Source organism: Gopherus flavomarginatus, chromosome 1 (genome assembly GCF_025201925.1).
Source record: "Gopherus flavomarginatus isolate rGopFla2 chromosome 1, rGopFla2.mat.asm, whole genome shotgun sequence".
In the NCBI taxonomy this organism is placed as follows: Eukaryota; Metazoa; Chordata; order Testudines; family Testudinidae; genus Gopherus; species Gopherus flavomarginatus.
The window spans coordinates 361,267,816-361,284,805 of NC_066617.1; the positions used below are offsets into that span (position 1 = coordinate 361,267,816).

General features: G+C 43.9%; 1 protein-coding gene across 1 annotated transcript in view; it reads right to left on the reverse strand.

Moving 5' to 3' along the window:
- Nucleotides 1–16,659, reverse strand: part of FCHSD2 (FCH and double SH3 domains 2) — a 243,459-nt gene extending 226,800 nt beyond the window's left edge. The window contains exons 1-2 of the mRNA XM_050930407.1: nucleotides 16,457–16,659; nucleotides 12,975–13,072 (exon numbers count right to left, since the gene is read on the reverse strand). Of these exons, the coding sequence (XP_050786364.1) occupies nucleotides 12,975–13,072; nucleotides 16,457–16,477 (119 nt within the window). The 5' untranslated portion in view covers nucleotides 16,478–16,659. The remainder of the gene's footprint in view (nucleotides 1–12,974; nucleotides 13,073–16,456) is intronic.
- Nucleotides 16,660–16,990: the final 331 nt, after the last annotated feature.

Consider the following 16,990-nt stretch of genomic DNA (forward strand, 5'->3'; position numbering starts at 1 on the left):
CCAGGCCAGAAATCCGAATTTTAGAAGAAATTCTAGCATAGCAACACATTGGACCATCAAGTGCCTGCATTAACCTATATCAACCTAAAATCCACCCACATTTCTTGAAACTCTACTAAATACATACTGGTCCTCTCTACACTGATCATTGAACTATTTGCAGCACCACTTCAGATGCTTCAGCTACCATCACACATTTTACAAGTAAATTTCCTGGTGCAGAAAAGTCTTTCTTCTCTAACCCTGTAGCATAACCTACACTACGGAATCTGTACGAAAAAATTCCCACTGTTTCTAATGTTGACAGCTCTCCAACTCCAGCAGCCGTTTTCAGCACCACGTCAATTAGACGTGCTTTGAACAGGGTAGACACATTGTTTAAAAACAGTTACATTAAGTCTCCCAAGCAACAGCAGGAATTGTTTAGAAAATTTCCTTAGTGTAGACAAAGTGCAAAGAGCTGAGAGCACTGCCAACTTAGGATCCAAAAAATGGAAAACAAACCAGAATCTCTACCAAAACAGGAAATCAAACCAGCCTTCATTCATTCCCTTAAACATGTGTGCAATTCCAGATTGAGCCCATAATAAGGATAGTTAAAAGGAAGGGTGATGAACAGCTTCAACTCCCAATAAAAACTAGTGGGAGCTGAGGATACTCAGTACTTTGAAAGAGTGCTTGCATTTTACAGGATCAAGTCCTTTAATTGGTGGTGGGAAAAGGAAGTATACTTCTCTGCATTGTATCATTATTTGTACTATGTATCCTAATTCATGTAACTGGCACCGAAACCATATTAAATGCTTCAAAGCAGCTTTCACAAATCAAAATAAATAAATATGCTCACTTGAGGGCACTTCACATTATTATTGTGGATAACGTAATAATGAAGGCTCTGCACAACTGCACTGGATGAAGAACAAAACTAAGTCAGAGCTCCAGAAAACTAGCAAAATAATATTTTAGGAAAAAAGAAGAATGTGTCTTACTAGAGTTCCTATAAAGGTTAAACCCCAAAGAGAATGAATGACTTAAGGAATGGACAATAATTTTTTAAGGAGAAGTAATTTCTAGTCAAGACTGAAAATATAACCAATAGCAAAACATTATCAGTCTTTAGTAGTTTGAGTCATGTTTAGTCATTGCTCAACACAACAGCAGACTAAAAGTGTCTTGCTCACTAGCTACTAATGGAAAAATATTGAGCTTTCCTGCAAGCTGTTAGTGAAATAAATGTCATTAACCTAACCCCATTTACACTGCATACTAGAATTAAATTTAAATAAAGCTCTCTTATAAAAACTGAAGTTCACATCCAAATAGAAGAATACATTTTATTTTTTTCCTCCTATAAACATAACTGTACTATTGTTTCCACTTCAGATCACCAAAAATAAATAAAATAAATAAATAAAATAAAATAAATTCACTCCAGAATTAACTAGAACTTTGTCACTAGTCAAAATTATAATGATACGTACCGGTATTAAAGCAGGGAATCCATTACTGCTTTATACCAGGTTAGAACAAGAATTTTAAAAGGACTGTGGCTCATTTCACTATGCCAAGATTGGCTTGAATGACTACACTGTTGCTATGTTTATATTGAAGCTTTTTTCTTTTTTTTCTTTTTTTTGCAGGCTGCAAACATAGATTTCCATGCCTGGCAGGCAAAATTATTTCAGTGTATTCCAGTCCTCCTTCAAACAGTTCCAGTGCAAACATCACCAGGCTTTAATTCCTTCAAGAATGTATGTTATTAAATGACTGTCTAATTATAGATAACATACCTAGACCAAAAGAACAGGAGTACTTGTGGCACCTTAGAGACTAACAAATTTATTTCAGCATGAGCTTTCGTGAGCTACCGCAGCACACGAAAGCTCATGCTGAAATGAATTTGTTAATCTCTAAGGTGCCACAAGTACTCCTGTTCTTTTTGCGGATACAGACTAACCCGGCTGCTACTCTGATACCCAGACCACAAATTCTGCAGCACTTTAGGCACAAGAATATTCAGAAGCAATAACACTGCCTTCTAAGAAAGGTTCTGGGGGATGTGTGTTTTGATCTTAGAACACCAAATGAACAATGCTGCAGCTGCATCTACTGAATGGTATTAAGTAGGCACAACTTGAAAAATATCAACATATACTCATCACTAGTGAAAAGGAATGTCTCTTGTGAGGAAAGAACTGCCATCAACAGCTAAAGAATCTAAGCTTCCAGATTAAGAAAGATAAATCTTCTCACCCCATGGTGCGCTACAAGCAAAACAAAGCAACACTGTTTTCCCAAGTTTACAGTCAATGAGGTCCACTTCTCTGCTGTTGCTCACTTCCCCAAGCAGCAAGATAGAGAAAACTGATACTATTTGGAACCTATGGGCAGAGTGAAACTAACATGAATCTTGTCAATTTCACTCTGCTGCTGCTTGGAAAAAGCTATGAGGAGCAGAGGCAAGCAACAAAGCTATTCACTAGAGAGGACAACCCTGGAGATGGAGTAAAGTAGTGGAGATACATACAGCCTCCCTGCTGCAGCACTCAGGAATTTTGAGGAGCAGTAGAGTAACGAAGACAACCCCTCTTCCTTGCCAGGAGGCTCTGGGCAGTAGTGTGTGTATAGAGGTAAAGAACTGCTTCTCCTTTCCAGGAGTCATTCCAGGAATGTATCAACTCCTAAAAGCCAGAGACTAAAGCAAAAGACAGAGCCTCATATAGGATTCGGGAACATCATCCTAGTGGGAATCCCAGCACCATCCATCTTCCCAACAACTGGGGACTGGTAAACATTGGACTTGTCACCATCATGTTGCCTCTGAATAGTGGGTCCCACAGCACTTACCTCTGTTTAGAAGGTGCAGCTTTTTCGAGACCTATGTTTTTCTCAGATTCTGTTCTGCAACACAGTATGTTATACAATTGGACTTTCCTAACATCAAAATATTTTAGATGATCTGAGTTGTAACTACTGTATTTGATATTCTATGTTTAAAATACACATGAAGCTGTAATTAGTACTTTGTTTCTACTTCAGTAGCTTTAACCCTCAGCCCCAGTTGCCAAAAACCTTATCACTCAGCTACCAACAATCCAAGAGATTACAGAAGTGTAGCTGAGTTCCCTGGAGAGTGTGAAGTGTATTCACAGTAAAAGGTTATACGCAACTTCATTAAGCAGAACACAGTTCAATTCATAAAATGCCATGTTAATATCAGTGGCAACCAGACATCTACAGATATAACTGTGCAGTCATAAATGTAAATTCATCTTCTTGAGATCTGTAATATTCAGTCATACTTAGTCCTGTCACTACAGGGTAGCATCACTACCGAATGACTGCAGCTACTCCCTTTCCTTCTACTTAGCCCCCAGCCAGAAAACCCCCAAACAATTCCTTCTCTAGAACTAGCATGACATACGCTGTCATCACACTGTTCATTCTATTTGCTATATCTTTTTCCCGCCGCCCCCCCGCCCCAGCCTGCATCTGTCTTATCTATTTAGATTGTAAGCTCTTTGGCGCAGGGACTGTCTGCTCCATTTGTACAGTTTCTGGCACAATGGAACCCCATTTCTGATTGGTCTTTAGGCACTAGCATAATAAACATGATTAACAATAATATCCACTTCTCTTTCCGCCACCCAGAATCTCCTATCCCACCTGCTGTGCTATCCTTCACCTCTCTGCCCCCAACGTACCCTTCCCTTTCCCTTTCAAGAATTCCTCTCTTCTCCTCCACGAGGAAGATTACCAGTCTTTACTCCACAAATGGAAGAAAGTCCACTGAGGAGCTGAAAGAGCAACAGCAGTAGCAGATGCAGCATTCTACATGGGAGAACAGAGCTCAAGAGGGCAGGAAAGGCTCAAAAGAGGAGTCTCTTGGCCAGGACGGGTTGAGCAAGCAGACACAAAGGCTGTCTCCATAGGAAGGTGGTTGCTCACACTGTTAAAATCCTAACGTAGCCTGTAGCTTTAACACATATTAGCTGGTTGAGGTAAACATTGGGAGGGGAGTGGACATTAAGAATAGTGAACTCGAGTGTGGGAGACCAGAACTGGATTGATGGCAGAAAAATTCAGGGTCAAGATTTGATGAACTGGGGGAAGGGACACAAATGAAACACTGATAGAACTGTGTCACGCAGAAATTATAAGTGGAGAATGGATTTTCAGTATGGAGGGCAAATGTGACGAATTACAGAATGGATTTTGGAGAAGGGGAGGAACAGAGAACATACTGTGTGAGGCAAAAAGGGGGGGGGATGTTAAAGAATATGGAAAGGAAGAACACCATGGATTACGGAGGAAGTTATGAATGGAGTTAACGGGGATATGGAGTAAAGAGTGGTGGGCTAGATTAAGTAAGCGAGGGAAGAATAAAGAAAAGGATGGAAAGACTTCAAGAACAGAGGAAGGAAGACGATAGAGATGGGAGGAGAAGAACGTTTTCATATATTATACTTCAGTATATTTCTGGGAAATTCTCATTCGCAAACTCGGGAAACATGGTCTAGTTGAAATTACTATAAGGTAGGTGCAAAACTGATTGAAAGACCATACTTAAAGAGTAGTTATCTATGATTTGCTGTCAAAGTGGGGAAACATAAGTAGCAGCGTCCTGCAAGCATCTGTCCAAGGACAATACTATCCTTGGTCCAGTACTATCAATTAAATGGACAGTATGCTTATAAACTTTTCAGAGGATACCAAGTTGGGATGGATTGCAAACACATTGGAGGACAGGACTAGAATTCAAAACAACCTTGACAAATTCGAGGATTGAAATCAACAAGATTAAATTCAACAAAGACAAGTGCAAAATATGATACATATGAAGGAATAATCCAATGCACAAGCACAAAATGGGCAATAACTTGATTACGCAGCAGTTACTGCTGAAAAGGATCTGTGGGTTATAATGGATCACAAACTGAATACGAGTCAACAATGTTATGTAGTTGCACAAAAGGTTACTATTCTGAGGTTTATTAACAGGAGTGTCATATGTAAGACATGGGAGGTACCTGTTCCACTCTATTCAGCACCGGTAAGGCCTCAAGCAGGGTACTGTGTCCAATTCTGGGCACCACACTTGAGGAAACATGTTGATAAACCAGAGGGAGCCCAGGAGAGTAGCAAAAATGGTAAAAGGTTTAGAGAACCTAACTTATGAGGAAAGGTTAAAAAAAACTGGGCATGTTTAATATTAGAAAAGAAGACTGAAGGGGAACTGATAACAGTCTTCAAATATGTTAAGGGCTGTTATAAAGAAGACAGCCATCAATTTTTCGCCATGTCCATAGATGGTAGGACAAAAAGTAATGTGCTTAATCTGCAGCAAGAGAGATTTAGGATACATATAAGAAAAAACTAACTATAAGGCCATGTCTACATCTAAAATTTTGCAGCGCTGGTTGTTACAGCTGTATTAGTACAGCTGTATAGGGCCAGCGCTGCAGAGTGGCCACACTTACAGCAACCAGCGCTGCAAGTGGTGTTAGATGTGGCCACACTGCAGCGCTGTTGGGCGGCTTCAAGGGGTTTCGGGGAACGCGAGAGCAAACCGGGAAAGGAGACCAGCTTCGCCGCGGTTTGCTCTCGCGTTCCGCGAACCACCCTGCAAACCGCAGGGAAGGAGACCTGCTTGCTCGGGTTCGGGGAACGCGAGAGCAAACCGGGAAAGGAGACCAGCTTCGCCGCGGTTTGCTCTCGCGTTCCGCGAATCACCCTGCAAACCGCAGGGAAGGAGACTTGCTTGCTCGGGTTCGGGGAACGCGAGAGCAAACCGGGAAAGGAGACCAGCTTCGCCGCGGTTTGCTCTCGCGTTCCGCGAACCACCGTGCAAACCGCAGGGAAGGAGACCTGCTTGTTCGGGGAACGCGAGAGCAAACCGCAGCGAAGCTGGTCTCCTTCCCCGGTTTGCTCTCGCGTTCCCCGAACCCCCGAGCAAGCAGGTCTCCTTCCCTGCGGTTTGCACGGTGGTTCGCGGAACACGAGAGCAAACCGCGGCGAAGCTGGTCTCCTTCCCCGGTTTGCTCTCGCATTCCCGGAACCACCCTGCAAACCGCAGGGAAGGAGACCTGCTTGCTCGGGGGTTCGGGGAACGCGAGAGCAAGCCGGGGAAGGAGACCAGCTTGATTACCAGAGGCTTCCTCAGGTATGCTGGGATACCTGCTTATTCCACAGAGGTCAAGAAAAGCGCTGGTAAGTGTCTATACTTGATTACCAGCGCTGGATCACCAGCGCTGGATCCTCTACACCCGAGACAAAACGGGAGTACGGCCAGCGCTGCAAACAGGGAGTTGCAGCGCTGGTGGTGCCCTGCAGATGTGTACACCTCCTAAGTTGCAGCGCTGTAACTCCCTCACCAGCGCTGCAACTTTCTGATGTAGACAAGCCCTAAGAATAGTTAACTACTGGAATAGACTTCCAAAGACGACTGTGGAATTCCCCTCATTGGAGGTTTGTAAGAATGGGTTAGACAAATACCTGTCAGAGATGGTCTAGGTATACTTGGTCCTGCCTCAGTGTAAGGTACTGGACTAGCTGACCTCTCAAGGTCCCCTCCAGCCTGACATTTCTACAGTTCTACACAATACACAAGTGCATTTAGGGCCCTGTGGTTTTGGTGAATCCTATATGCTGGTAATTTAACAGAACATAATTGCTTATTCCCAGTGGCAACTGACAAGTCATTCTAGGAAATAATTTATAATATAGCCTTGCTATTTATTTAAAACAGATTTTAGTGGCAGGGGCTACAACTGCTTTCTCCATGTACAGACAGGCTGGAGGGCCTGAGTGCTGGGGGTGCTAGACATTGTATCACTTGGCTCAAGACTGAGGAAATATAATCAAGCCTAAAGTTGGATAGACCAAAGTCACCTGACTTTATAGGCAGCTGCATTTTTAAAAGGATAACCTGGGATCATTGCCCATACCCCACAAGAAAGTTTTAAAAATGTTAATTCTGGGGAGGGGGGAAAAACAGAAGCCAGGGAATATAAACTTGCAAGGAATTAAGGACAAATAGAATTCTCTGGAGGACATTCATCTTTAATATATTAACTTTGCCCCTAAGGGACAGAGGAAGGGCCCTCCATCTATGTAATTCCAAAATCATCTGTGTGATAAAACGATTTAAATTAACTTTTACTTTTTTATATATCTTCTAGGAAAGAGGACTCCCAACTACCCGATTTACACTTACTGACAGCCAAAAGGTATTATCTAAGCAGGTGACATTATACACCCTTCAAGAGATATTGAGAGCCTCTGACCTGTGCAAATTAATTTTGTATGCTGAGATCTTCCCAAAGAATTCAGTAGTTCAAAATATACTGGGGATGGCCTGAAGGGGGCTGATATATACAATTACATAAACATATTTTTATTTCTTAGGATACTATTTTTAGACCCTGGATTCATGGTATACTCTAATTTGTACGGTAGTAGCTCTAAGGAAAAATCAAACAGATTGCGTGGACGGGGAAAGCCCTGTCTATAACCATGGTGAAGACTGAAAAAGTGGAGCTGTAGTTATTGGGTACACACAGGAATTAGGATTGGAGTACAAAAGTCTAATCCAAGACATGAAAAATTGACAAAATCTGATTTTTTTGTAGAACAAAGAACAAATTACCTCCAATTAACTCTGACGAAGGTTTTTTCTGCATTCAGTGACAAAACAGCCTGTGGTTTCAAGGAGGTTTGGTAATAGGATGGCACACTGATAAACCAATGAGCGCTGTCTGACCCATGTCTCTTTTGTATAAAACCCACCTGGCCCAGATGTATTGTGCTCATTATTTTTTCTAATCGCCCAGCTAGGATTTTAGACAATACTTTAATATCAAAGTTGATTAAGAATATTGGTTGATAGCTAGCACATTCTGGGGCATCTGTCAGGATTAAGCATGACTGAGATCAGAGTTTCATTCACTAAAGAGTGCAGAGTGCCTCCATCAAAAGCCGCAGTAAATACCTCAACCAATGTGGGAGCCAGGGTGTCTTTGAACTAGACATAACATTCAGCTGGAAAGCCATACTGCAGCTGCCCAGGGTCTGATCCAATTTCATGTCACCTAGGGCAGCCATAATTTTCACAGGTATGTAACGGGGAAGCAATTCCTTTTATGGTCCCAGAAATACACGTAAGCAAATTAGCCACAGGTACTCATGGGGGGAAATAACCCAAAATGCATCTTATGTCATGCCCACTGAGACCCAGGGGTATGGCGAAGGTGAGGAGTCCGGAATGAAGGGTATCTAGGGAAAGTCATACAGAGTTCAGATGAAGAGGAGGGAGAAGAGAAAACAGAGTGGCAAGAGGTTAAGTGCTAAATGCACAAGGAGTTGAGAAGAGATTGTCTTTTCTTATAGGACAGGTAGGCTAAGATGTGAGACAGCAATGCTCTCAAGTTAGAGTGGGAGACAAAAAAAATCAGGTTGGGGGGCAGCTCAAACAAACATATCCTCTTTGCCCCACGTAAAATGCAAAAGAAATGAATATTACCCAACCCTCTGCATTACAAAAGCAGAGATGGGGTGAGGGAGAGGAGGGGGAAGAAGGATGAACATCTGGAGCATGTTTTTAAAAGGTTTCTGGGCTAAAACACACATATCTTTGCATCAAAGGTTAGGATCATACAAGACAGAAACTACTTGGGGATCTGCTAGAAAAAGATTGGCACGATTTGAGTCTGAGTGTCTGATGGTTCCTCCTTGCTCTACATACGGGCAAGATAGCACATATAGGGATGCAGAGCTGAGGTGGGTGTTTCTCCCTTTACCGGTGGTGACAACAACCTGGCAACAACTGCTGAATAGCAAAGGTAAATCCCAAGGCAACATACAGTTAATGTTTTATTATACAGAGGCAATGCAGTTTGCTGCTTCTCCCAGTTTCGAGAAGCTAACGAGCTGGCCATCCTGCCCGACCATAAAAATAACCGGAAAGGCTATAAAATTAGATAAGGCCTTTCTCCTTTGCCTGCTTCCTTGCCATAGTGAACAGGGCTCTTTTTTTAACTACGACCCAGCTGCAGTGGGAAAAATCTTTATTTTATGCCCATTCCAGCTCACTTTCCTTTTTCTCTGGCTCTTTTAAAGATGGATTCTCTCACACTGTATTTTAGGAATTTTAATACAAATGCCCAGGGTTTGGTGGTTAGGAAGAAGTGGGCGCTTGCTCTGTCCTACTCTCTATCAGGATGTAAGGAAGGATCTCAAGTAAGATTTTAGACAAAAATTCTACTAGACTTCCCTCTTCCTCCCCATCCTCAGGGAACACAACCACTCAAATTATTTCTTCTGGAGCAGCTCTCCAAATCATTCACTCTATCTTGTAGAATTTGGATCAGACTTTGTTGCTTGTCTATTAGAGACACAAGGTGGACTTTTAGTGGACCAACTTCCGTTGGTGAAAGAGAAGCTTTTGAGCTGCACAGAGCTTTCCTACAGGTCTGGGAAAGGTAGTCAGTGTGTCAGCTGAATACAAAGTGTAACAGATTGTTTAGCATAAGTAGTTAACATACATTGCAAGAGTCCATTCAAGGCACGGATCTACAGTGATCCTAATAGAGCCCTCCCTGATCCTGGAGGATAGCCCCTGCAAACTGACCTATTGTGCTGCAGCAGCGGCTTTTATTTGAGAAATATCCTCTGATACTTTTCTAAGCAGGATCTGTTCTTCTGATACCTGCTTTAGCATTTTATAGAGCCAAGACAGGTGTAATCAAGTCCTCCTCTGAGAGTGGTGCCATGCTACACTGTACAAGGCTGTCAGAAAGCCTCTGCTTCTTTGTGATTTGTGGGGAGTCCCAGGAGGAAGACAGGTTCAAAATGAGATCCATCTGCTACTAAGATGTTAAAGGCAGGATGAACCACCCAGAGACAAAAACTGTGCTGTAGTTTAGCAGATGCTAGCAGATTTTAGGAGGGCTGAGCAGCAGCTCCAGGTTTAGGCAGCCATCTTCCCCTGCAGGGTCTGCCCAGTTCACACACATTTGTTTTGAAATGTTTTAAAATCTTTTAGACAGGGACTTGCATTTAGCATTTTAAACTGTTGTGGAGAAAGTCTCCTTGACCTCACATCCTTTGCTCACCGTTTCACATTGCCTCTGCCTCCCCATTTCTATTTGACTAACTACAGGACTATCTGTATACCTTTAACAGGCTTGGAAGGATTAGGTTTTACTGGTATCAATTTCACCATACACATACATACACAAAACCAAGGAAAAATATTTCCATCCATAACAACTGAAATTTACAGATAGGCAAAGAAAGAAAAAATGCTACTTTAGAACTTGGCAGTTTAAAAATATTTTTGTATATTTTGACATGAGATGTTGACAATTTGTGGTTTACTCATTATAAAGCTTTAACTTTTTGAATCTTAATGTCTACTGTCATTAAATAGCCTGACTCTGCCCCATGATTTCCTGCAATTGTGAAATTGTAAATCAAATAATTTTAAATGATTTAAAATAAACACTGATATCTATCCAAATTATTTAAAAACGTAATTCTCTAAGCCTCGCCATAACTAAAGAACTGAATAGTTTGCACTTGCTATTGAAGTTCTGTAGTTTCAATTACTATTTTTAACGACATCTCCAAACGAGAAATCACAAATACATGGCACGAGATGCAGAAAAGGCATTGTCCCTATAAAAGCACACTCAACTGCCTTATATTTGAAAAAGTAACACAAACACATTTAATGGTACAAGAATTACTTCTACTCTTGGAAAAATGGTAAATTTTAATGCTCAAGAAACACAAAACCAGAATAGAGGATGTTGCTGCAAATGAATGTTCTGAGGAAGAGGTCAAAAATAAGCGGAAAGGGAAAAGGTGGCTAAATTTAAGGAGTGCCTGAAGCACACAATAAGAGTCAGCAACAAATTTTACACCTTGACTTGCCAGAGCTCTAGTGCCAGCTCCCAACCCCGACATTTGATAGAAGAAGAGTGACAAATTCATGAAGGACATACACTGATAACCTTCACAAATGCTAGGCATCAGTCACTGTGTGTTATTCACCATGCTTAAATTCATCTCAAACATACACCATCCCCGCTATTCTAATACCGGCTCTTCTTCAGCAAAGACTGCAAAAGCTGTATGGGTCATGTCACTCAGCCAAATGCCATTAAGAGATTATGCTGAATCAAATGCATGAAGTTTTTTTATCATCAAATCTGATCAAAAATTGAACCCAGACATCAATAAGTGAAAGGATCGAGTACTAACTTGCTGTTTAAAAATCTGTGGTGTTTGTTTGTTTTCACACATGTATTCCAATAAGACACTGTACTGTCAACTGTTTAGAAGACAATACAGAGTCCACACTTTCATACTATAGGAAAGCCACCTATTTAAGTCTTACATAGACAGAAAATTAGTCAAGTCACAGAATGGCAGGTGTATCCTCTTTAGGAGTTTCATTCCCATTCTCGCATGTAAACCATAAGAGTAGAGAACAGAAAAAATAGTTTTAAAATGTTCTTCTTTTTAACACTATTGTACTTAAGTGGTAAAGAGCGTTCTTTTGAAAAACAGTTTTTTTACAGACAAAATGTATAATACATAGCAAATGCTTGCAACAAGACTGACGGAAAGGCCCACTCAGTGACCACTCTTAATTCAGATTCTTAATTTGTAACACTAACATTTTAAAAATTATATTGATTCAAGAAAGCATTTTAATCCAGACTTTCACCTGCTCTCTTGTAACTTTTATGTAGCCAGAGACAATGAGATTTTTATGCCATGTTTCAGCAGAAATCAAGTACAAATGCCTAAACTATAAACCCCTGAAAATAAGGGTCTAGAAATGAAATGCTGACAGAACCTGAACTAAAGCAGCACTTCCAGGTGCAGATATAATAAAATGAAGTTCCTATCTAAGGAAAAAAGTCCTCACATACCAATCTGCTACTCATTAACCAGTATTTACTTTGCAAATAATGTATAGCTACTACTCATAAGATAACGGATGTGGTGATCTTTCCCATACAGAAGCTTGTTTCACTACCAGTGAAAGAAGGCAGGGTTCAGACAAAGATGGAAAGTGCATGCAATTCTGGATATGACAAGTTTTATTGACATGGGATGTAAGGAGACAGAAACTGAAACTGTACGAACTTCACTGTATTCTAATCTCTTGTGAAGTTAAATCTTTGAGCTGGCACTTCACTTGCTCTCTACTGATAAGTAACCTTACTGGATTTTCAGTCACTGAGTGAAGCACAAGGTGACAAAAAGAAGGAAAGCAATAGGTGTACTGATGACATTTGAATATTTCACAACATGTCCACTGTAGAAATTGAGTTTCTAAACAGGCTTAGTGATTCATTCTCCACATAATTCCAGGTACCCATTAGCCCTGCTTTGATCATAACATATATAAATGTTAAAGACAAACATCCACACTATTTAAAGACAAATAATGAAACTACCATATGAAACATGTAGAACTTTTCTATTGATCTCAATGTGCAAGGTTATGTAACAAAAGTGCTTTATAAGTACTAGTGCAAATACTTTTACTTATGTTTTCTGCACAAAAAATTAAATTCATGTAATGAATGCTCCTTAAAATTTCCTATGGCTAACTATAAATCATCAGTAATTTCAAAAAAGTATTTTTTAAAAATGTTTTTAACACTAGAGACATCACTTGAACTGTGAGTCTACCCCAAAGAAAAATAGTGCTGAACAGATCGATACTTTCTGGATTTGTTCATGACACATTTGTACACTTGTCCCATTGAAGAGAAGAAAAAACTATTTGTATTGTGTTAGTCCCAGTTATAATTTCCAGCTGTGTCAAAACTTTAACAGCCTAAAAGCAGGAAATCCAAGAGGAAATTCCATCGTCAGTTCCCGGAGTTTTGTAACCCAATGTTCTTCCAAAAGGAGATCTTAAAGGAATTTGGTAGCATTTGCTGTAACCTTACCTCATATCTTCAAGTAGATCACATTCTCCCTGATGCTTGGCCTGAAGTTTTGTCATCTGTTCAATTTGAATATTTTTTAGCTCTTGTGTAACTTTTACCTACAAAAAAGACAGATCACATATTTTAAGTAGGGTCTAGCTGTCATTTCAGTGGAAAAAAATATTTGATTTTCTTCATCTAACCTTATGATCTGTCCATGAGAATATGCAAATTAAACATTTTCAGTATGTGTAAACCTGTTTTGCTTGGTTAACATAACCCAATGCATCTACTTAACCAAAGACTGATTTTACCATATATTGTTTGGAGTTAACCCTGTAGTGTCTGTATTTCATACATCAGAGCTGTGCTCTGCTTGTTAACAACAAATATGCACATTTTCTTCTTCCAAACCTCTGAGGATAAACCTGTCTACAATAAAAGAGGTTCAGCTTGAAACAAATAAGGAAGTTGGGGGAAAGAAATAATCTGTTGCTGATTTAGCATTTAATAAAAACAATTTACACAGTCATGAAACGTGCATTGATTAAACACTCCTACAATGGTTTTGTGAACATGCCTTTAAACACAGTCATGTAGTTGCCAGCACGTCAGATCAAAAGTCACCCTCCTTAACAGTATGACTTCAGAAACGTTGTGCCTTTTTTATCATCAGTAATAAATACACCTTGTGTATGTTTTGAACCTTATGGCATTAAGATTTCAATAGCCTGGGAACCAGAGTGATAGTTGGCAGCATGGCAGGGGGTGGGGGAGGGATTGTTGTGATAAACATTAACCCCAGAAAAGGACTGACTTGACCATAGAAACATGGGATTTTTAAAACAAGATCTTGGCATTTAACATGTTCATTGATCAAGATGATCTACATAGCAGCCTTAAACAGAAACAGCATCCATGCATCTAAAAATGTGTTGCATGCATGAAAGGGGGGAAAAAATAACAACAGTTTCTGCTATGGGGGAGGGGAAGAGAGAAAGACAGGGAGGAGGTGAAGGAAAGGATCTGCCATAAACCTCCCCTTCTCTCAAAGCAAAACAATCCTCCAGATCTCATCTGCTAGCAACAGCTCCCCCACAACCTCAACACCAAAAATAATCCCCCAGCAACAAGAACCCCAATCCCAGCACTACAGCAAGACAAGTTTCTCACCTCAGCTCCTTTCAAGATACAGCAAAACATACAAACCCTATGCTCTGATTAAGTAGAAAAGGGGTTTAGGTTTTCTAAAACAATGCAAATGCTGAAACCTATATCGTGAAAATAAAATTCCATGTGAAAAATACAAGAGGCAATGCATAAAGCACACATGCAATATAAATGAAATGCCAAACGCAAACCAAAATCCCATGAAACATAAATAAGAATCCTTCAAAGGAAGCAGTCATTCCTCACAACAACAGAGGCAGAGACATTAGGAGAAGAGCAAGCAGTCCCCTGCAGCTGGATGCGGGGAGCAGCTAGGGAGCCCAGAGAATGACAAGAGATTGACAAACACTAGCCTTTTGTTTACACAACACAGGCACCCCCTCCCAATAACCCTAACCCATATGCAACTTCCTCCACACAGGCACCCACAAACCATTCCTACATACACAATTAACTCTATCCCACTCCACACGCTAATCCCCAAAATTTCTTCTCACAGAATAACCCTTTCAACCCTAATCTATATAACTCCAACCCTCCACACCAACACAGTCATCATCATCCCATTGTAAACTATTCCAACCCCAGTCTCCCACATCAACCCAAACAACCCCCTCTCCATACAACCATCAAAACATAACTCCCTCACTCCAATAACCCTCATCTACACAATCCAACCATACTCTACCACCTCAGTACCTCAATAGAGACCATTTCCTAACCCTAGCCTTCTTCACTCTAGTACAGACAATCCCAAATCCCCCCATATCCCAACATGCAACCACACAACCAGCAAGGCGAATAAGCTCTCAATCCTATTTGATACACCTCCACCCCAACACAAACCAAGCCCTACCCTAACCCTCCAATACAGAAAAAATGCATACCCTCACACACCCCAACCTCGACACACAACTCCCCAACTCCTCACTCCCAATACGCCCAGCCACCCACCCCAATACAGCCTGTGCCACTCCCACACCAACCCCCCACATCCCAGTACACCAATCCATGCACAGTCCATGTCTCTACCCCAATACAGCCAGTACCACCCCACCACTCAATACACCCAGCGCCTCACCTGCTCACAGCCTACCCAGTCCCAATACAGCCAATGCTACCAGGATTGCCAGTGCCACCCCACACCCACTATACCTAGATCCCCAATACACCCAGCCCCAGCCCCCCAGTGCAGCCAATGCCCCAGTCCCTGACCCCCAGTGCCACCCCACACCCACTATACCCAGATCCCCAGTGCAGCCCATGCCCCAATCCCTGAACCCCCGTGCCACTCCACACCCACTATACCCAGATCCCCAATACACCCAGCCCCAACCTCCCAGTGCAGCCAGTGCCCCGGTCTCTGACCCCCAGTGCCACCCCACACCCACTATACCAGATCCCCAATATACCCAGCCCCAGCCCCCCAGTGCCCTAGTCCCTGAACCCCGGTGCCACCCCACACCCACTATTCCCTGACCCCGAATACATCCAGCGCCAGCCCCCCAGTGCAGCCAGTGTCCCGGTCCCTGACCCCCAGTGCCAACCCACACCCACTATACCCAGATCCCCAATACACCCAGCCCCCCAGTGCAGCCAGTGCCCCGGTCCCTGACCCCCAGGGCCACCCGACACCAACTATACTCAGATCCCCAATACACCCAGCCCCCCAGTGCAGCCAGTGCCCCTGTTCCTGACCCCCAGTGCCACCCCACACCCACTATACCAGATCCCCAATACACCCAGCCCCAGCCCCCCAGTGCCCCAGCCCCTGAACCCCAGTGCCACCCCACACCCACTATACCCAGATCCCCAATACACCCAGCCCCAGCCCCTGAACCCCAGTGCCACCCCACACCCACTATACCCAGATCCCCAATACACCCAGCCCCCCAGTGCAGCCAGTGCCCTGGTCCCTGAACCCCGGTGCCACCCGACACCCACTATACCCAGATCCCCAATACACCCAGCCCCAGCCCCCCGGTCCCTGACCCCCAGTGCCACCCCACACCCACTATACCCAGATCCCCAATACACCCAGCCCCCCAGTGCAGCCAGTGCCCTGGTCCCTGAACCCCGGTGCCACCCCACACCCACTATACCCAGATCCCCAATACACCCAGCCCCCCAGTGCAGCCAGTGCCCTGGTCCCTGAACCCCGGTGCCACCCAACACCCACTATACCCAGATCCCCAATACACCCAGCCCCAGCCCCCCAGTGCCCCGGTCCCTGACCCCCGGTGCCACCCGACACCCACTATACCCAGATCCCCAATACACCCAGCCCCAGCCCCCCGGTCCCTGACCCCCAGTGCCAGCCCCGCGGCTCCCACCTTCCTCGGCGGGGGCTGCATGGCGCTGCCGTCGCTCTCCGCATCAATCCCCGCTCGGCAGCGGGACGCGGCCCCCGCTGCGGAGGGAGGAGCCGGCGCCGGGATGCGGGGGCGGCGCAGCGCGCGGCTCCCGGCGGGGGAGCGGGTGGCGCGGCTCCCTCACGCGGACTCCATGGCCCGGCGGCGGCGGGGCACCGAGCGGCTCTGGGAGGCGGAGGCGAGCGGCGAGTCCCGGCCCGGGGGAGGGAGAGCGGGGACGTCGGCCACTCAGCCAGCCCGCCCCAGGCCTCGGGGAGGGTGGGAAGGCGGCTCCGCAGCGCCCCGACGCGGCCGCCGGGGGGAAGCGCTCCCTGGAGGCGGGCGGGGAAATGGCGCCCCAGCGCGGCCGAGACCCCGCCTGGCGGCCACCGCCGCAACACCCGCCCCTCCCCCACTCCGGCTCCGGCAACCACAGACAACGGTCCGCCCAGCCGGCTAGACGTGGGGGCAAAACCATAGAGAGCGGGGCCGGACGGACGCGTCCCCGCCAGGCGG